General features: G+C 41.9%; 1 protein-coding gene across 1 annotated transcript in view; it reads right to left on the reverse strand.

The window, feature by feature from the left end:
* LOC139199577 (calsyntenin-2-like) overlaps window positions 1-18,702 on the reverse strand; it is a 145,806-nt gene that overhangs the window by 32,714 nt on the left and 94,390 nt on the right. The window contains exons 7-9 of the mRNA XM_070828626.1: window positions 17,838-18,023; window positions 15,795-16,052; window positions 14,602-14,723 (exon numbers count right to left, since the gene is read on the reverse strand). Coding sequence (XP_070684727.1) covers window positions 14,602-14,723; window positions 15,795-16,052; window positions 17,838-18,023 — 566 coding nt within the window. The remainder of the gene's footprint in view (window positions 1-14,601; window positions 14,724-15,794; window positions 16,053-17,837; window positions 18,024-18,702) is intronic.

Here is an 18,702-nt window from a genome sequence, read left to right on the forward strand (position 1 = left end):
GGAATTAAGGGGGGCCAGCAGGAGGAAGGATCCACAACAGAGATTGATGAGCAGAGGAAAGAAGGTGACTTTAAGGAGCAATGGGGAGGACGAGAAGGGGAACAAATGAGAAAGTTACTGTAAAGGCAAAGTGAAAGCAGAGGTGTAAAACGAAGGGATTGGATTGGCTGGGGGTTTGGAGGGCATAGGGTACCAAATGAACCTGGGAATGATTGCATTATGACAAAGGAGAAGTAGAAGGACATCACTGTAAGCATTGTACTAAGTCTTGTACTCTTTCACTCAATTCAATGACTTTGTTATTATTGTTTTTTGGAGCCTCAGTGCAACAATACGAACCCATTCATGAAAGAAGTACACCTATACAGAACAGTTGAAGGCCACTAGAACACAGTCCCCCAAGACCAATAGTCCAGATCCACTGTTAATTGGTTGTGCATGAATCGGATCTGGATCTGCTCCAAAATGGATTGGGTTCTTCCGTGGCCCATGCTACACCCTTTCACCAAGCTTAAAATGAGGCCAGACAAATGACGTGAAGAACATAACCTTCTCAGTGGAGGTGAGAAAGTCTAAGAGAAACAGAAGTGAATTATAAATGATGTATATTTCTTAATGTAGCAGCTTGTTAGCTCACAGAAAGGATGTCCTGTTTGGAAGTGTCTGTTCTCCCTTATTAAATGTTTTCTGGAGGTGCTCTAGTTTCATTGCCCTCTAAAAGATATGAATAATAGGTGTACAAATACTCACATCGTCGTCCTTGACCAAGGTACTGACTTCCAACCACATTTTATCACTCATGCGGTTCACTGGGAGATAACAGGGCCAAAAACCAGCAAAAACGCACAAAAAAAGGAAATTTGAGGTCTTACAAGTAGGTATTTTGTGTTTTTTTAGCAAATTCTCCCTGAATGAACTTTAATCAGTTTGAAATGACCAATGATTTGGTTTAGAAAACATACACACTCACATAACATAATAATTATCCTGAGTTTGATGTTTCCACTTTTTTTTTTTTATCCGTGTTACAATAATAATTTGTTCAGTTTTTCTACAGCAAAGTACAGATATCAAAGGTTTACAACTTCAGTCAAACACTGATTAATGAATCACCTGAAAATTCACCTGAAACCTTAAAGGAAAAGTTGTACATTTTGTAAAATATCCTTTTCTGTTTTCTTACCGAGCATTCGATGAAGAAGAAGAAGACTGACACCACACTCATATCTAGCAAACATAGATTAAAAAAAGGACTTTGATGCCTGACAATTGTGGTATTCTGTCTTTTACCGTCGACAGACACTTCATATGCTAATGAGATTCTACAAATTGCACAAAATCAGACAAAATGTTACTAATTGTAAAACAGCTCAATGAATGTTGGTATCACTAAAGCTAAGGCTGTCATCCTTTCCTGTTTGTGTGGCCTCAGTGATACTTAGCCTCCAGATTCATTAGCAAAAAGTGATGTTTGCTAACACATAATTGCCATAAATCATCGTCAGCTTGTGTCAACATGGAAACCATTATCATGTCAGTTGTTGTAAGCACCCAAAATTGGGTGTCTGAAAGCCTATAATTACAAAAATAGAAGAAACAATTAAAAGAAAGTGATAGCAGAAGAACAGCCTGTGTGTGTGTGTGTGTGTGTGTACAGGATGTACCATATTCATGTCTGTGTGTGTGTGTGTGAGTGTGTGTATGGGTGAAGTACTTGAAGGTGACTATGAATTACCGGCTGGCAAAAGAGACTAATTAGAGTAGCAATTATACAGCCGCTCCCGGCAGAGACTGGGAGTCAACAGCCAAATGACCTCTCCACAAGCTCATAATGGTTCACAAGCACACACACACACACACACACACACACCTACACACACACACACACACACACATATAGGCTGCATGGCCATTTTAGTGAGACTGATCGCACAGACTTTCTCACCGTGTTTGGTTTATATAGAGCAACAATATTGAGTAGAAAACACTACTGTGCAATATTCCAAATGATGGGGCATCCCAGTGGTTCAGTGGTCTAAGATACATGCCGTACCACGTGTACTGGATGGTCAGTCCAGGTTTGGACTGAGCCCTGGCTGGTGCTGCCCCACTGTCTGTCTGTTAGTTCTGGTACATTTATGGTTCACATATGAGCAACGAGTTGTAAATGAACTGACAGGTAACTGTTTCTATAGGTAACTATTTTCCTACAATCAGTGTCAAAATTCATGCTGGTGCCTGACAGCAATTCACCCAACACTTATCTGCCATTATTAATGTTTTCTGGGCGTCACACAGAGCTCATGCAGAAACAGTGGGTCAAGATCATAATGTAAGACGGTATGTGTCACGACCAACTGGTAAATTCACTGGTTGGTAAATTTGCTACTGTTGTAGGAAGAATGTATTTGTTTAAAATGACTTTTTCTTTTCATTTTTTTCTCGTTAAGTTTGTTTCAGATATTGTACGTTTTCTGTGGGAAATGTTTTTAATCTGAGCTAATGGTTTTTTAAATTATGTACCAACATTTTTGTTTCTCTCATGTATCTTGAGAAACCACTTTGGTACATAATGCAGCCAGCAAGTATGGAAAAGCAAAGCCTAAATTAAAAATTAAAATGATCATGTTCCTGCCTTGTGCCATCTTGTGTGCAGCCAGGTCTGTCCTCTGGGTGCTCCACGTGTCTGATGGGAAACTATTTTCATGGTGGTGTAAGTTCTCTTAGAACACCAGTATTGCTGACAATTAAGTAGTCTGGAAGTCAAAAAAAAAAAGCCTGAGCGGAAGTCCAGTGTTAGACCCATCTGTCCATCCTGACCTCCTCCCTACATAAATCTACACGCAATTCTTTGCTACTAATGACACGCCACCCTTGCACAATATAAGAGAGCGAGTACCATGAAAGGAGACCCAAAAAGCAAAAAAGGTGTTGCGATTGTGAACACATGAAACTGCTTAATTCGTTTCAGTGTTATTAATAATATTTGGTGAGTCCAGGAGGGTACAATCTGCCTTAGAATCATCATGTCAGGTTTTCTTCAGTATCAACGTAATCCAGTGATAGTGTACATCCACAGGCATACTGCAAGTTCATACTTTATATTGTGCCAGTTTGTCAAAATGTTAAGAAATATAGATTAGAAAAAGGATGTCGTCCTGTGTGGGGTGGCTCACAGGGGTTAGATCAGCGTGACTATGTAGATTTTTGCTCACATGTATGCTTGCGTGCTCACATAAGTCGTTAACAAACAAACACTGCTTAAACAGATTTTTAATGTCCTCCAAATAGTTATCAGCCTCAGGGGAGGGGTTGATTTGTGGGACAGTGGCTAATTATCTATCAGAAGCACTGCTTATTACCTTGCATGTTTCCCTCATAAGTTCCTATGAATAGAACAAGTCTGTTGCAAACTAGGAACAGAGGAAGGGAACAAAGAAAACAAAGGAGCTAAGTAGATCAGAGGAAAAAGAACAGTAGACAGGATGCTTAAAAGCCATCAGGAAGACGTGTTCAGACTGCTATAAAACCTGAAAGAAAACAAAAGATATTGAACATGCACTGCACAAGTGCAGAATTCCTTACTGTCAGGTGTAAATTAAACTGCAGTATTGCCCCCTGGTGTTGTTAAATATTTTACCCAGTGTTGTTCATCTGCTTTTCACCTTGCCACTTCGAATCAGATCTCATTATTTTACGGTGCAACAAGAAGAGTAAATAATGAAGAAAAATGCTGCTGTAATTCCAAAATTGATTTGCACTTTTTGTTGTGCTGAACCGAGCTCAGTGTAAGACGACTGTGTTACTGCTGGATAAAAGAGATGGTGAATGGGGAGCACGCTCAACTACAAACATCAGTATACCCAAGGCTATTTCATTTTTTAACTGCTGTGGATTACTTCTGACAAACTAAGATCTACATCATCAGTCCATCAGCACATGTTCAACAAATTCCCTTTAAATGTCCAAGAAAAAAACCAAACAAACATTTTTTCCCCATCATTTTTTACTGCTAGATTTGGGAATATTTTGTCCCAGATATGGATATAGTATCCCGGATACGGATCCAAGTTTCTAGAACGTATTTTGCTTTGGGTTTGTTCTAAAACAGATTATTCAGGTACAGAAAGTGGGATTACTTTATTTACCACATTTGATCTCCAGAGGGAAACTCAGCTGAGCATGTATCTCTTCTTCAGCTGTGAATTACCACCGTCTGTATCAGTATCCAGAGCTTGAACACTGATAACACTGATATCTTTGGATAGAGTGTAAACGGACAATATTTTGTATTCAATATTATTAGATTTGAATTGTGGCTGGATATGTAGGATGGGACCTCACATGGGAGGTAGATGACATGAACCAAGCGATATGTGGCCAATAATTTGTCTGCCCTTACAGTATCGCCCTCTCTTTTTCATCATCTTTTTATTCTCCTGTCTGGTCTGATATGGTTTAAAAAAGCAAACATGCTGCAACACTTAAGCCTGTTGCTATTGCACTTTAAATTCAAGTCAGACATAAACCCTCTGATCTGAGTGCCGTAGACATTGGTTTGGAACAGAGCCAAATAGGAGCGCACTAAAGTCTAAGACTGGCACCAGGGGCTCTACTGCGTGTACTGTACAGTGTGTGCAGGGATTTAAGTGGGATTTGTAAAAAGGGAGAGCTGAAAGGTTGAGAGCCTGGAGGGTGTATTCAAAGTCATCATACCTTTAGGCTACATTTATAGCAAAACAATCAGAGTCATGGCTATTTCTGGATTAAGTGACGATCATGAATGGCAGACCACATGGAGCCAGTAAAATAATCTCCGAGGATGGTGCTTGGTGGGAAGCATCTTGACATACTAATTTATCATGTTAGCTTAACTTTTATAGATCAATATGAATGAAATGGCTTCAAAGTCATCTTCCAAAAGAGGAATTCCAGTACTTTTTAATGTCTAAATGATGTATGTTCACTAAAAGTGCTTGTTTTTGCCAAGGACAGGCTCAGATTGTTTTTCCAAGTGTCTGACAACATTATAGAAAGAGATCTTTTTTGTTTGACCAGAGACAAACATTACATTACTCTCTTCAAAACCACCAGGCTCCATTGTCAAAAGCAGTAATTTTAGCTTGCAGGGTTTACACAGAAAAGTTTATGTTGTCTGCTGATTTGAGTGTAGACACAGTGCTGCTTCTGCTGCTGAACTCTAGCGGTGGCCAGTAGCAAGTTGTGATTCCCTGTAACACCTAAATAAATGAGTTCATGCATGCATGTAGGATTTGTTTGTTGCACGCAATGAGTCACTGTTTCCTGGAGCCACTTGGCAACTACTACTATCATGAGTATGCTACTTTAAATACAGCAGATATCTCAATGGAGGAGGAGGAGAGTGTGACCATGAAGGAGGGTGGATGTCTGGATGAGGGAGAAGAGTGCAGTAACACAGGGAGAGACAGATAAGAGATTGTGAGAGAACAGCAGTCTCAGCGAGCAGAAAATAAAGTAAAACATGGTTCCACCGGTTCAAACTGTCAGTACAAACCAAGCAATGGTAAAAGTTGCCACAGACCTATAGCAGAATGGTGGAGGGGAGACATCGTGCCATCTTGCCTAGTGCCTCACTACATCCATCACACGCCTCCTCTTGATTACCTATACCCTGACAATGCGAGCATCGCCGACACTCCTACGCCAAATTTACCAGCCCTCTACCAGGCTCACTTATTCCTCCGCCTCTCCTTTTCTATCTCTTTTTCAATTCATCTCTTTTTCTCATCCTTTTCTCTTACCACACTTAAGGTCAGGGTGGGATGTGCGCAATAAATCTTCACTGCACATTCTGACAGCCACCCTCAATCCAGGAAGTGCTTTAGCCAGTGGGATTGAAGAGCTGCACCGCACATAAACTTTCTCACTTAAAAACTATTTGGGTAGGCAGAAAGTCTGCGTGGAAGGTTTGGGAATGTTATTTATCCAGAAAGTAAGACAAATCGATGGGGGGGGGGGACCTAGAAAGTGAGAGGAAGGAAAGGGCGAAGGGTAAAGGGAGAGATTCGCTGGAAGAAGAGGAGATGCAGCGAACCCATTTGGTCCCGATTAATATGATGAATGGGACAGAACAGCAGCTTTTACTGTGCAGTTATTTTCTTTTATTCACCTTTGTGTTCCCTTTTACCACAAAGTGAAATCAAAGGTCTCCATTTTCTGAGAAACTCACACACCATCACTTACACACATACCGCTGTACCAAACACACACAGGCATACTGTACACCTAATAAACACACAAAGACTTGTACACTTAGTGACACAGGGACATAAGCAGGTATCATTTTGTACACATTTCTTTTTTGTCCTTTCATATACTCATACACAGACACATTTTCACACTAAGAATTACAGTCCATCCTTACAGTGATCATCTTTTAATTGGTTTAAAACAACCAGGTAGGGCAGCGGATAACACTGTTGGTGTTTGGAGGTTCCAGGTTTGTGATTTGAACCTGAGGCCTTTGCATGTTCTTCTCGTGTTTGTGTTGGTTCTCTGCGGCTACTTCAGCTTCCTCTCACAGTCCAAAGACTTGCAGATAAGGTAATTGGTGAATAGGTGTGAATGTGAGCGTGATTGACTGTGAAATTGACTTGTCCTAGGAAACTCGAGACATGGTTTTACTCTTGCTATACCACGATTTGCACAATCCACTTGGGATCACTTGGGATGAAACCAAATAGCTACTTACTTGACTTAGACTTGTCATGACGGGCTTGAGACCTGACTTGGACGTCTCTTTAGGTAATTAAGGCATGAGTTAATACCTGTTACTTCAAGACTTGTCTCAAGTGACCAGACGAAAAACATGAGACCTGACTTTTATTAGGGTTAGGGTTAGTGTCACAAAGGCCTTGTGACTTTAATTGACCATGTCACCATGTCAGACTTGACTTGAATTTTTCTGAAATGACCTGAAACTTTACTTGACACAAATTACTTTAGTATCGATTTGGAATTGATACTTGGATACTTGATTTGGCACAAAGCACCTGAAACTCAACTATAAACTAGTAGAAGTTGAGACTTGACTTAGACCTGTTTCAAATAGGGATGGGCGACAACACAATCTTCATATCGTATTGTGATAAAATGTATCTTGATAGTAATGATAAACTTTGGACATGTTTTAGTCAATATGGACATATCTAACAGCCAATCGCACAGCAGAGACACGTGACGCCAATCAGTCAGTTCTTGGCTTACATGTCAAGTACATGCCCATTCCCCACTGCAGGGCATTATTTGAGCTCCTGGTGAATAAAGTGGATGTGAAGGTTGATGTCCTTGACAAAAAAGGTAACAAGGAATCAATTATATGGAAGTGGTTTGGATATCTGAAAAGTGCAACGACGTGCAGATTAACATGGGAAAATGTGCCAAATATGACAGCAGTCGGTGCCAAAACAGACAGGAAGCATAGCCAATCTTTCCTATCAGCTGGAAAGGTAGGATTATCAAATTATGCAAATATTAATATTGATCAATATGAGAGAAATTATGGTGATCAGATCCTTTGCCATCTCGCCCAGACTAAGTGAGTGTCCACCAGTCCAAGAAGTGGGACTATCAAGTCAAAGACTTGGGCTTGTTTCCTCTATACCTCTGCACATACTAAGAAAATATCAGTACACATAACACACATGCATACTTACAGCTTATGCAGTCTCTCAAACATACAGTGTTCTCACACACACACACACACACACACACACACATTAAGAGTCAGCGAGGTAATAAAAGCCATTGCTCCTCCACCCTGTCATTTAGTGGGCTCTCCAGCACAATTTCCACCTATCTAAGGCCTACAGTGCTTCACACTCTCATAAAGGGAAGGCAATATTATCTAGGGACGGCAGGATGTGACACGAATAAAAATGATGGAAAACTGCATGGAAAGGGGTTTTGGAAAGTGTGTTTGTAATAAAGGCTGATTTCATTTGTGAAGCAGACAGAGATAGGCTGAGAGACACCTCGGCAGAATATGATAAGAGAAGATAATGTTGTCTGGGATGAATGATATCATGCTGAGTGGATTGCAATGATGAAGCCTACCTGCTCTGATTACACTTATTAAATCATTATTTTGCATATTATTTTGACTCCTTACACCCTGCGTGACTGTATCAATCTCCCGTCTGTCTATCATCCTGTCTGTTTGACTCACCAAATGACAGATTGTGTTTCAGTGATCTCAGCAGTAAGAAGTAGGACTGTTGTTGTACAGGCGTTTATTGTTTTATTGTTTATTGCCTATTTCGCCCGGCTTCTCCTGCTAGTAGGTTATATATTGGCATGTGTCTGTCCCAGTGGGAAGCCGTTTCTGACAAATCTTTCCTTTGTTGTCTCCATCTTCATCTCTTCACCTATTTTTCTCTTTCGATCTCTGTCCCCTGAGGTGTTTCTCTCCTTTGCCTTCCCTTTCTATCTCTACTGCCATTCGTTTACCTCCTCTGTCCTCTGTCTCTACCCTTTCATCTTTCTCTGGTTATTGATTCCTGCTGTCAATAAAATCCTCCACCAGAATACAAACAAGGTATTTTGCATGACTGCCAGTCAGTATCAAAAATCCAGGGATGGCTACTCTGTTGTTTGCAATAAATCCACTGTTTTAATGTGAGCGCATGCTGTGTGAGTAGCAGAGAGGGAGTGGACACTATATTTCAGAGGAATTTTACGCTCCTCTTGGTGCAATTTTACAGGCAGAGTGGCATGGACGATCGTGTCTAAAGGCCGATGTAAGTCTCCCCCTCACTCTCAAGGTGCAGCTGGTCCAGTCACGGTGTTTGTGAGTAAAGCTGGGTAAACAGTGAGATCTTAGTCCTGACCCAAAGCTAGATGACGGTTCTCAAAGCACACATGCCGTCACACAGAAAAAAGCATCTGTGGGGAAAGAGAAGTTGCGCACGTGGGGCTCAGTTGGTCCGATAAGACAACAACTGGCTCTGGAAGAAAGAGACTGATCTCTATGAGGGTGAGTCTGCATGTACGTCGAACAGACAGTCAGGAGGACCCTTCAAAAACCTGCATATATATGTGTGTGTGTGTGTGTGTGTGTGTGTGTGCCCATCATGCTCTTTGGAGCCAGCTGCTGCAGCAGAGCGCTATATTTAGTGGGCTCTTTAGTACAAGTCATCTATCATTCAACACGACCCCTCCCGTGAGGGGAGAAATGCTGTGTGTGTGTGTGTGTGTGTGTGTGTGTGAGAGACGTAAAATAGCAACAAAGTTAAGGTAAGAAACAGAAAGACCTTACACATTTTTGCATGGGCTTCAAGGCTTTTTGCACTCTAACTGATTAATGCTGCCCACTTTGTCTGAAATATAGAAATGTAAAATATATTTGTCAGCTGTACAGCATTCAAATGGAGGAAAGAATGAGCCAAATAATATATAAGTAATAAGTAGGCCACCCCTCGAAGACAGCAACAGTTGACCATGACCGTGTTTAACCATAACATTGGCAGATCTAAAGCAGTCACTGACATCTTTCACATCTTTACACGGTCACATCAGTCACATCTTTACACGGGTTCTTATGCATTTGCACATTGATTAATGCTGGACACAAACTGCTGGATTTGTCGCAGCCACCACTCCAAAGTGACGTACTGTATGTCAGAGACGTCAGATCATACAATGCTTCTAAGAGTAGCTCCAGAACGCAGCTACAAACAATATATTTTGTTGTTTCATTTGGAGGACTTGTTGGGCACTTGCTGCTGCTTGGTGTTTAAGGATGAAGAGGATGCAGAAAATACAGATTACACAAAGGAGAAATCCTGATTGTTGTTGACTGTAGATTTGCCTTTTCTACTGTCACAGTCGTTAGAAATCTCTGCCAGTTAAATCACTAAAGTTTTAGAAAATGGGTAATACCGTGCATCCACCCTCATTCACACATGAGTTCGGTGCAAAATGCGGGGCAGCTGTGTGTGCTCATGTTTGAGCCTGTGGTTATGTTTCCTGCTCCTGAGAGACAGCCAGTGTCTGTGGATGCTGCGTGCCTTTTCTCTCTCAGAGTCTCCTTCCTCTCCGAGCGAGACAGATGTTATGCTGAACTTCACTGTTTTCTTGCAAACATCGTTTTTTTTCTACTCCGTAATAAAAACAACATTATTTCATAACTTCATCAGGTAGTGCAGTCTCTAAACGTCCTGTAGTTTACTAACGAGGAGTTTCTGATGACAGCAGTCAACAATAGCACATCAGCAATTTGAAAATGCCAGATGCTCGGCGTTTAAATTGTGCTCAGGAGATGTTTGTTTTGACAATAAGCCTGGACCAGTTAAGAGGCAACTGTGGGGGAAAATATGCCAAGTGGTTGGCAGAAAATATGCTGTTCTCACTCTTTTATTGTCATGACTGAGAATACATTCAGACATTGTTGATGTGCACAATGGATGTGAGCACACACTTTGAAATGCGCTTCTTAGCTTTTACACCCACGTGCGAAGATGGCGAAGGAAGCATATAGGCATATGTAGCGCTTTAGCATCTTTCAGCTCATTGTTTTGGTTTTACAATCCTAATTGTTTACATTTCATATTTTGCCTGCTGTCCAGTTATGAAATCTGAGAAAGTCCCCTGGTGTTTGCTTGATTGCTTTCTGAAAAAAAAACAAGTATTTTCCATGAAGTAATGATGTCACTTCCACATTGGATTTAGACTCTCAGGGGAAACATCATTTAGATCTCAATTATCCCAGTAGGTTTTTGCAGCTGAAAGGCTCGAGGTGACTTCTCATTGATTTTCGCAAAGTCTCCCCGCCCTGTCAGACGAGGATACAATGCAGGCTTTGTTCTGACTGTACACCCCGCATTTCTATTTATCTCTCTATGTGGGGCACATTATCAGACTCTACAGGAACATGGAATCAGTGAAACACCACTGACAAATACTGTAATATTCTCCAGCCTCAAACAGAAATTCTACCTTTCATGGTCCTGATGGGACATGTATACTGTCAGCATTTCATAAAGAGGTGCATTGCAGCCCAAAATGGTCATTGAAATGATTTACCAAAGCAGATGATAGTTTAGGACGGTCTCTTTGGGTCATAACATTTAAGGCACAATTTTTAGACTTAACTATAAAACTTAAAGGAAGTAAGAGGCAAGTGTTTCTAAGAGCCAGTAAAGTTGGAGTTTACATTTTAATACATACTCTCCTGAGTAGCTTGTGAATTTCACCAAAGGATCAATAAAGTTTATCCAAAATAATACATCATCAGCGTTTAATTTTTGTATCATATCTAAATGTACACATGTGTTGACTTACTCCAGCCTTGGTCTGGTGATTCTGCGTTTCGGTCCTCTGAACTGTGACACAGTATTTGAGTAAATGTACTTAGTTACTTTCTACCACTGAACACAGGTTCATTCATCCATCCATTATCTTCCGCTTATCCGGGGTTGGGTCACGGTGATATCTGATCAAACAGGACGCCCTTCTCCTGAGCAAGGCTTTCCAGCTCCTCCTGGAGGACCCTGAAGCGTTCCCAGGCCAGATGAGATATAATCCCTCCTGCGAGTTCTGGGTCTATCACTACATACTACAGACTTAAACTCCCCCACTTTGGGCAGCGACTCCAAACCCAGAGGTGGCAATCCACTGTTTTCCAGCAGAGAACCACGGCCTCAGGTGCTGACTGTCATCCCGAGATGCAATTCTGAGGTCTCCAAACTCGGTGACAAGGGTCCAACGCCGACTGAGAACGTGCTTGACTTTGTGCCGGGAATGTGGACACAGCTCTCACTTTGGTTATACGGGGAACGGATGGCTCGTAGCAACAAACCCGGTACTCTCACAGTAACCCCCGCAGGATTTGCAGAGGGACACGGTCATAGGCCTTCTCCAAGTCCACAAAGTACATGTAGAATGGATTTGTGAACTCCCATGACCCCTCCAACAACCCCGCATGGGTAAAGAGCTGGTCCACTGTTCCACCACCAGCACGGAATCCACATTGGTCCTCTTGAATCTGAGATTTGACAGTCGGGGACTCATTCACTGCTGGCTCATGTAGAAAAACAGCTTCGAGATTAACAGCCTCCTTCTTTGAGATGCTTTAATATAAGTCTCCATTTAAAGAATATGAAACTGCACACAAAAGACTTGTTCAATACAAGCTCAGTGCAAATCACTTCAAGTCAATAAAAGCCCCAGCCCATCTCTCTCAACAATGCACACAGTACAGAAAGCAAAGCTTAAAAAAACTGAATCACACTAGTACAATAGGCCTGTACACATAAAGCCATGCTGCCTTAAACTACTCTCTGTCTGTTATTACCAGATAGTACACTCTTTTTTTTCAGCAGGTAAAACTAATATCTGCAACCATCTTCCACCCCCACCCTCGTTCCGGTCATTATGTAGTTACTTGCAATGTCTGATTGGATTGTATGAGAAATTAATTGGACTTCTGTGATAAACCCATGTAGGGAGAGGATGAGATTCTTCTGTGGAGGGGTTTTTGTGGGTTGGAGGTATTCAGAAGTTCATTTTGTTTAAAAGACATTAGCAGATGAGGAGGGAGTCGTGAGAAGGCGAGGGGAGATAGCAACTTAATGAAAGTTTCCTTTCACGCCCCGAGGTTTCGGAGACAACTATTAACAAGAGGAAGAGAGAGGACGAGAGAAAGAGAGGAGATTCTAAAGTGCTCAGAAAAGAGTTTAACAACTATTGTGCAGCCTGTTTCAAGGATGTATGTGGTGCCAGCATAGTCTAGAGAAACTTTTATCACAGAGAGGTAATAAAATAAATAAATCCAGATCAATTTAGACAAAGCCATAGAATTAACTAACCGTCTATATCTTTTTATTAACCACAGAGGAAACTCTTAAAATCCAGCCTAATCTAACAGTTTAATTTATGTGGAATCAAATGTGGAAACCAAGTTAAAGGTGTGATGTGATGAATACACTTAGTTACACTAGAATTACTGCAAACAGACAAGCTTATCTGAGGGAATATTTCCTCCTCTGAACTCTGTGTGCAGGCTGTATTAAATTTGATTGCTGTTCTTTCATTGCAGACATCGTTAAAAGCGTGAGAGGCTGGTCAAATCACTTCGTCTTTATCTTCAACTTTTATCACCTTGATTTTTTTTTTGGTGACAGGAAGCGGTGGGTTTTACGAGAAATGTGTGTCAGAAATTTGATGTTTCAAGAAGATTAAGAGTTGACGGTTATGGTAATGTCTCTGTGACAAATCAGCTTGTTTGTCTTATTGTCTTACACAAATATTGTGTTGGATCTGAACTAACCCTTTAAAACACCAAAGTCACATAATAACTACGTGATCTTGGCAGCAGTAGACTGATGTTCTGTGCTTGTAAATCCAGAGCTCACTGTCATCACTGGTAGCTGTGGCCCTGAATGCTGATTGTAAAAATCACTTTTAACACATTTATCCTTAAAGTAAAGAAAAAAGAAAATTTCTGACTGATGAGGCAACGATCTCCTTTGTGATGCAAAACAATGGAAATTGAGGGAAACGTAACACGTAATGCCTTAAAAAACACCAGACAAAATGTGGGATGGATGAGAAAACTGATTCTGTAGGAATCCTGGGTCTGAATTCCTCCAGATGATGCCTTACACACGGCAGGTGCCGTCAGGAGGCAGATGAACGACCTCCGTCATGCTCTCCCCACAATCAAGACCGTTGAGCTGTCTGATCAAATTAGCCCTGCCTGCTGCTTCTGGATGTCCAGGCTCAGCTGTGCATCTCTCCCCTGAATCAAATGTCCTCGCTGGGTGAGTGCAGGGTCTTACCAGTCGAGGTGACCTGTCTGACTCTAAGACGGCATCCTTCAACAGACAGCTGCTGTCTACACACACACGCACACAGTTTGTATCCATCCCTTAGAAACATTTTGGTGTGTGATATGAGGACAGACTGTGTTTGAGATGTGAAAATCACTCTTACCCTTGATGGAGTTTTAATTAAACTTTAAATAAGAATATTCCAAATTGATGACAAAATGGAATATTTTAACCTACGGATCACTGAATCAAAGTCGTTACATTTTTATGGCTGTGTGTTATGGGTGTGGTTTTCTTTTTGGTACAGATTTCTGTACCAAAAGCGGTTATTAAATAGAGTGGTATGAGGGCTCTGTAAATTAATGGGGGTTAATTAAAGGTTAGGCTTTTTTTGGGAATTGTAGGAGGATATCTTGTGCAGCCAAGCACTAAATAGAAACACAAGCATGAATGTGTGTTAGGCTTTTGTCTGATTGGCGACCTGTTACTGAGGCTCCATGGACTCACCAGTGTTCTCTCTCCGTCATAAAGCTACATACTCTGAAAATGAAGTCCAATGTCTTACTAGGAATTTTCTATTATCAGCGCAAAATACAGACAACGACGGATTAAGCATGGACAGAAATCCCAATGTCATATATAGGTTTAATACAAGCTGGGGGCTTCATCCCTGTCTGTGAGATTGGCCCATAACCTACTTCTCAAATCCACAAAGGTGAATTAAGGTGTAATCTGAGGTCACACGCTATTTGTCTATCACTATGTGTTCGAGAGTAACACAGTGTCTTACCTGCTCTAGTTTCCAGTGGAACTCTGCCGGTCTGAAGGTGTCCACCTGGGTGAAGTCTCTCCTCAGCAGGAACACCAGGCGGCAATTATGGACATACAGCGAGTAGTGATGACGGTTCATCTCTGTGGGAGGAAGAGGAGAAGGCACAAGGCGCCAAATCATCACACCTACTCACTGTCAGGTAATTCACACATGAGGCTTACAGAAACCCAGCAGAACTGGGACAGCAGCACTGCTTCGAAGGAGACCAACTTTCTAAAGGTCATTTGAAATCATTTTTACTGGAGTTTTAAAACAAAATAATTCCTTTGGGCAAAGCATGCTACATTGTCACTGATCTGTTCATGCTGGATCACTGCAGAGCTCCAAACTTTTGAACAATCATGTTCCCCAAATACATCTTAGGATATTTTACTAAATGTGTCATGTATAATAACCTTAAACAAATGGTGGATGATGTCGATGACACACAGCTGTCGCCGTTACGAATACAACAGGCCATAATATTAAGTTGAATTTCACCATTCACTTAAACAATGCCGCTTACGTACATTTTCCTCTGCACTCTAATATGTATTCTGTATACATTCTCTGGGAGAAATTATGCTTTGCTTTCATACCTCATTTAGTGTTGCCCAGCGGCTGTGCACGGATGTAGCCAGTGTGTTATCATGAAGTAAGCTGCAGAAATGACTTTGTGTTGCTTACAAAAGGTGGACACCCTGTTCTCAGTGAGTTAAACTCTAAACATGTACCAAAATTAAGAATCAGAGACTTGGTTGAAATTTCATAGATCTGATTTGTGGTATGTATATTTTGAACTTATTTTAAAGGATCAAAACCAACAACGCCATAGTCTTATTTAAATACATATTTTAAACTTATTTGTTCTTACTGAAGATGTAAATCTTATAAATGTATAGTAAAAGTAAAAGTCAGCTTCTTAAACAATCTTCACTCAAAAAGGTGCAAACAGAGCATTTGGTGGTGACTATTTCCAGGTGTGGATTAATACACCTTTTATGCTATGCTGAGAATGGATGGCATCAGGATGGCGCACATATGTGGGATTAATTCAAAATGACAGTTCATTATATCGGAGCAAAACAATGGGGCTCTGTAGCACAGAGTGCCAACATGAGTATGAAAGTGTGGATGTGAGCGTCGTCCTTGCCTGTCAGGATCACACTCACCAGTCTTGTCGGAGTTACACAGTAGTGTCTCCTTCTCTGCTCTGAGCCCAGGACTGGGCCCATGCTTCATCCACGTTGCTATGGTGAACTGGTCCGTCAGATTCTGCGGCACCACCCAGTCCGGGATTTTAGCCGCCTGACGACCGTCAAACCTGAAGATCAGGTCGCTGTCCCTGCCGCTGTCGGTCACCAAGGAAGCTGTCCAGTTGGTGGCAGCGCTGGGGGCAGGGAGAAGGTCTGTGCTGCCTGAGGATGCCCCTGGGGTCATCGCAGTGGGAACAAATAAGAGGTGCGACAGAGGATGTGTCAATAACAATCACAGCAGATATGCGGTGTACACTGGCCTAACCTTGGCTATGATTACTTATGAGTAAGGCAGATGGCAGGGCTTAATATGTAATCAATGGGCCACGATGGATAGAGGATGTGGGTATTGATTCATGGCGAATGAAACTGACTTTCAAAAGGAAAGACGTGAGTCACAAGCGTACTGTAGCTGACCACTAAAATGTGCCTCTATGGAGACGGAGAGGACAAACTGGCGGAGTACTATGGTAACACAAAGAGAGAAGGCACAGTGAAGACTTAATGAGAAAGTGGGAATCAGCCAATCACACAAATTGTTTACAGCTGACACAGAAATCATTACTGCATTGCATTCAAGTCATTCAATCCCCTTCCTCCTCATCCCTTTAAAAGCAACTCCATCATTAACACGATAACCTCAATATGTTGAGTCCTGAACGATCTTTGTTTTCAAACTGTCACCTTGACAAACGTTATTTTTGCCGTGTCGCTCACCTTGCTGTGCAGTGAATATGACGTGCCCTTACTGATCTATCTTTGCTCCTCTAAGTGCATTCAATGCATTTAAACCACATTTTTAAATCATTTGTAACAGCTTATGGATGGTAATAAATCAACGCATATGGGAACCATGCTGTTCAGAGAGAAAAAATGCCCTGTGTCAAAATTCACCATGTCTCCCTTATCCAGGCAAACAATTACAACATGCATCTGTTCATTTCTGCTAATAACACAGCATTAGCACATTAATTGATGTTTTTCCCCCTCTGTAAAGCTCTGTTTTTCTCTACCTCAAAGTAACGCCAGTGTTGACGTTGTGACTCCAGTAATTAGATTCCCTCAGTAAATAAATACGCATCGACTTCTCCAGCACCCAGCTGCAGCCTTCTCTTTGCCCGATGTCTTTGTACATTATCTCAAATTGATTGTGCTTTAAAAAAGCAATTACAATTTATTCTATTCGCTATCAGATAACGATTATGAGGTGCCTGAAAAGGACTCTTTAGTGGTAAACCATGCATGGACTGGGAGCCAGGGGAGGCAGGGAGGGGACGTTATGCATTCAGATGAGCTAAAATGGGGTTTGTGAAGGCCGTTAGTCAAAGATGATGACTGCAGCCCCCCTGCTGGCGGTGCAGTGTGGGTGGGGAGGAGGGAACGGGTGGGCTCGGCTGCTTTGTTGGCGCTCTGGGCACCGACGCAGCAGCTCGGCTGCTCATCAGTCACCAAGGAGAAAGCGTGGCTTCATCTGAGGCAGCTAATGCCCTCGCTCTGTCACATCATTAGTGACACAGCTTTAAGTTGCTATTCTGGTGCCTTCATTTAGCACAGGGGTTTGCCGGGGACACAAGTGGAGATAAGAACGCAACATGGACCGGGAGCTTTCAGATGTTGGTTTAAAAAGGGCAGAGAGAGACGCCTCAGGCCCTGTCTGACCCTGGTACTCAGACTATGGATTTCACTGATGCTTTCAGCAGCAGCTTACTTCTAATTCACTGCACTAACTTTCAGTTTGCTGCCTCACTCAGAAGTTATCTTTGATCAGCCAACCACTGTATATTCTACATATCCGCCACTGTCCCAATAGCCACAGGTCCAACTCTCTTGATTTACTGCTGCATATCAGAAATGCACACTCAATCTAAGCTGCTTGTCATTCTGGTCACACATGCAGCATCATGGTAGTCAAAACACAACAGAAACGTCTTTTTTTTTTTTTTTTTTTACAGAACCAACCGCAGAGTTTCTGTAGAGATTTTTCAGAGTAGGTCTCACGGTCGCAGCCTTTCCCGATGTGGCTGGTCTGCAGCTCCACTGTGGTCCTCACCGACGACAGCGGCCCACCACAGGTCTCCAGGTGCATCTTAGGAAATAGCTGCTTACTTCCTGTTCCCGGCTCATAGTCCACTCGCTTATTCCAACCTGGGAAAATGGGGAGATGGAGTGATAGTGTTAGGGGTAGATAAAACTGCAGTCTGTCCTCCTGCAAGGAAACAGTCGATTATTATCTGAATGGTTTATCTGATTTTCTTTTGTTGCCGCACATTTTTCGCCTCATTTTGTCAATTTACGCTACCATCAAAACAAGAGTCCCTTTCCAATTTTTCACTGTCACTGATATTCCTGGCGCCACAACTCAATATCTGTCTGGCAGAATGTGCCCGGCCAATGAAATTACTGCATTGTTGTTGGAGTGCAGTGCAGTACCTGCATTAGTGGCAGTAGTCATTACGCTGTCACTGTCTGCCACTGTTCAGCTGTGAATTGTATTTTCTAGCTATTATTTTGTGCACCGGTGATGTTTTTGCTTTTCCAGCCTCTGTGCTGTGAATTTATGTTTATCTGCACAGTCTCTACCGAAGATAACGCGGGAATGAACTGCAAAATTATGTTTCCTGTTTATTGTTTGTATGAGTTTTGTTCACGGCAAACCAGTCTCACTCATTCTCAGTTTCAAACAAATACCTGGCATATCTATAAATGCTGTTACCAGCATAGATTTCCAACATTTGCTCAGTCTGATGCCTGTCAGTTCAGTTACCTTCTAATGTCTCACAGCAGCATCGTTGCACCATCACTGTATGAAACTAGTTCTTTAAGA

This window comes from Pempheris klunzingeri, chromosome 4 (genome assembly GCF_042242105.1).
Source record: "Pempheris klunzingeri isolate RE-2024b chromosome 4, fPemKlu1.hap1, whole genome shotgun sequence".
NCBI lineage: Eukaryota > Metazoa > Chordata > Actinopteri > Acropomatiformes > Pempheridae > Pempheris > Pempheris klunzingeri.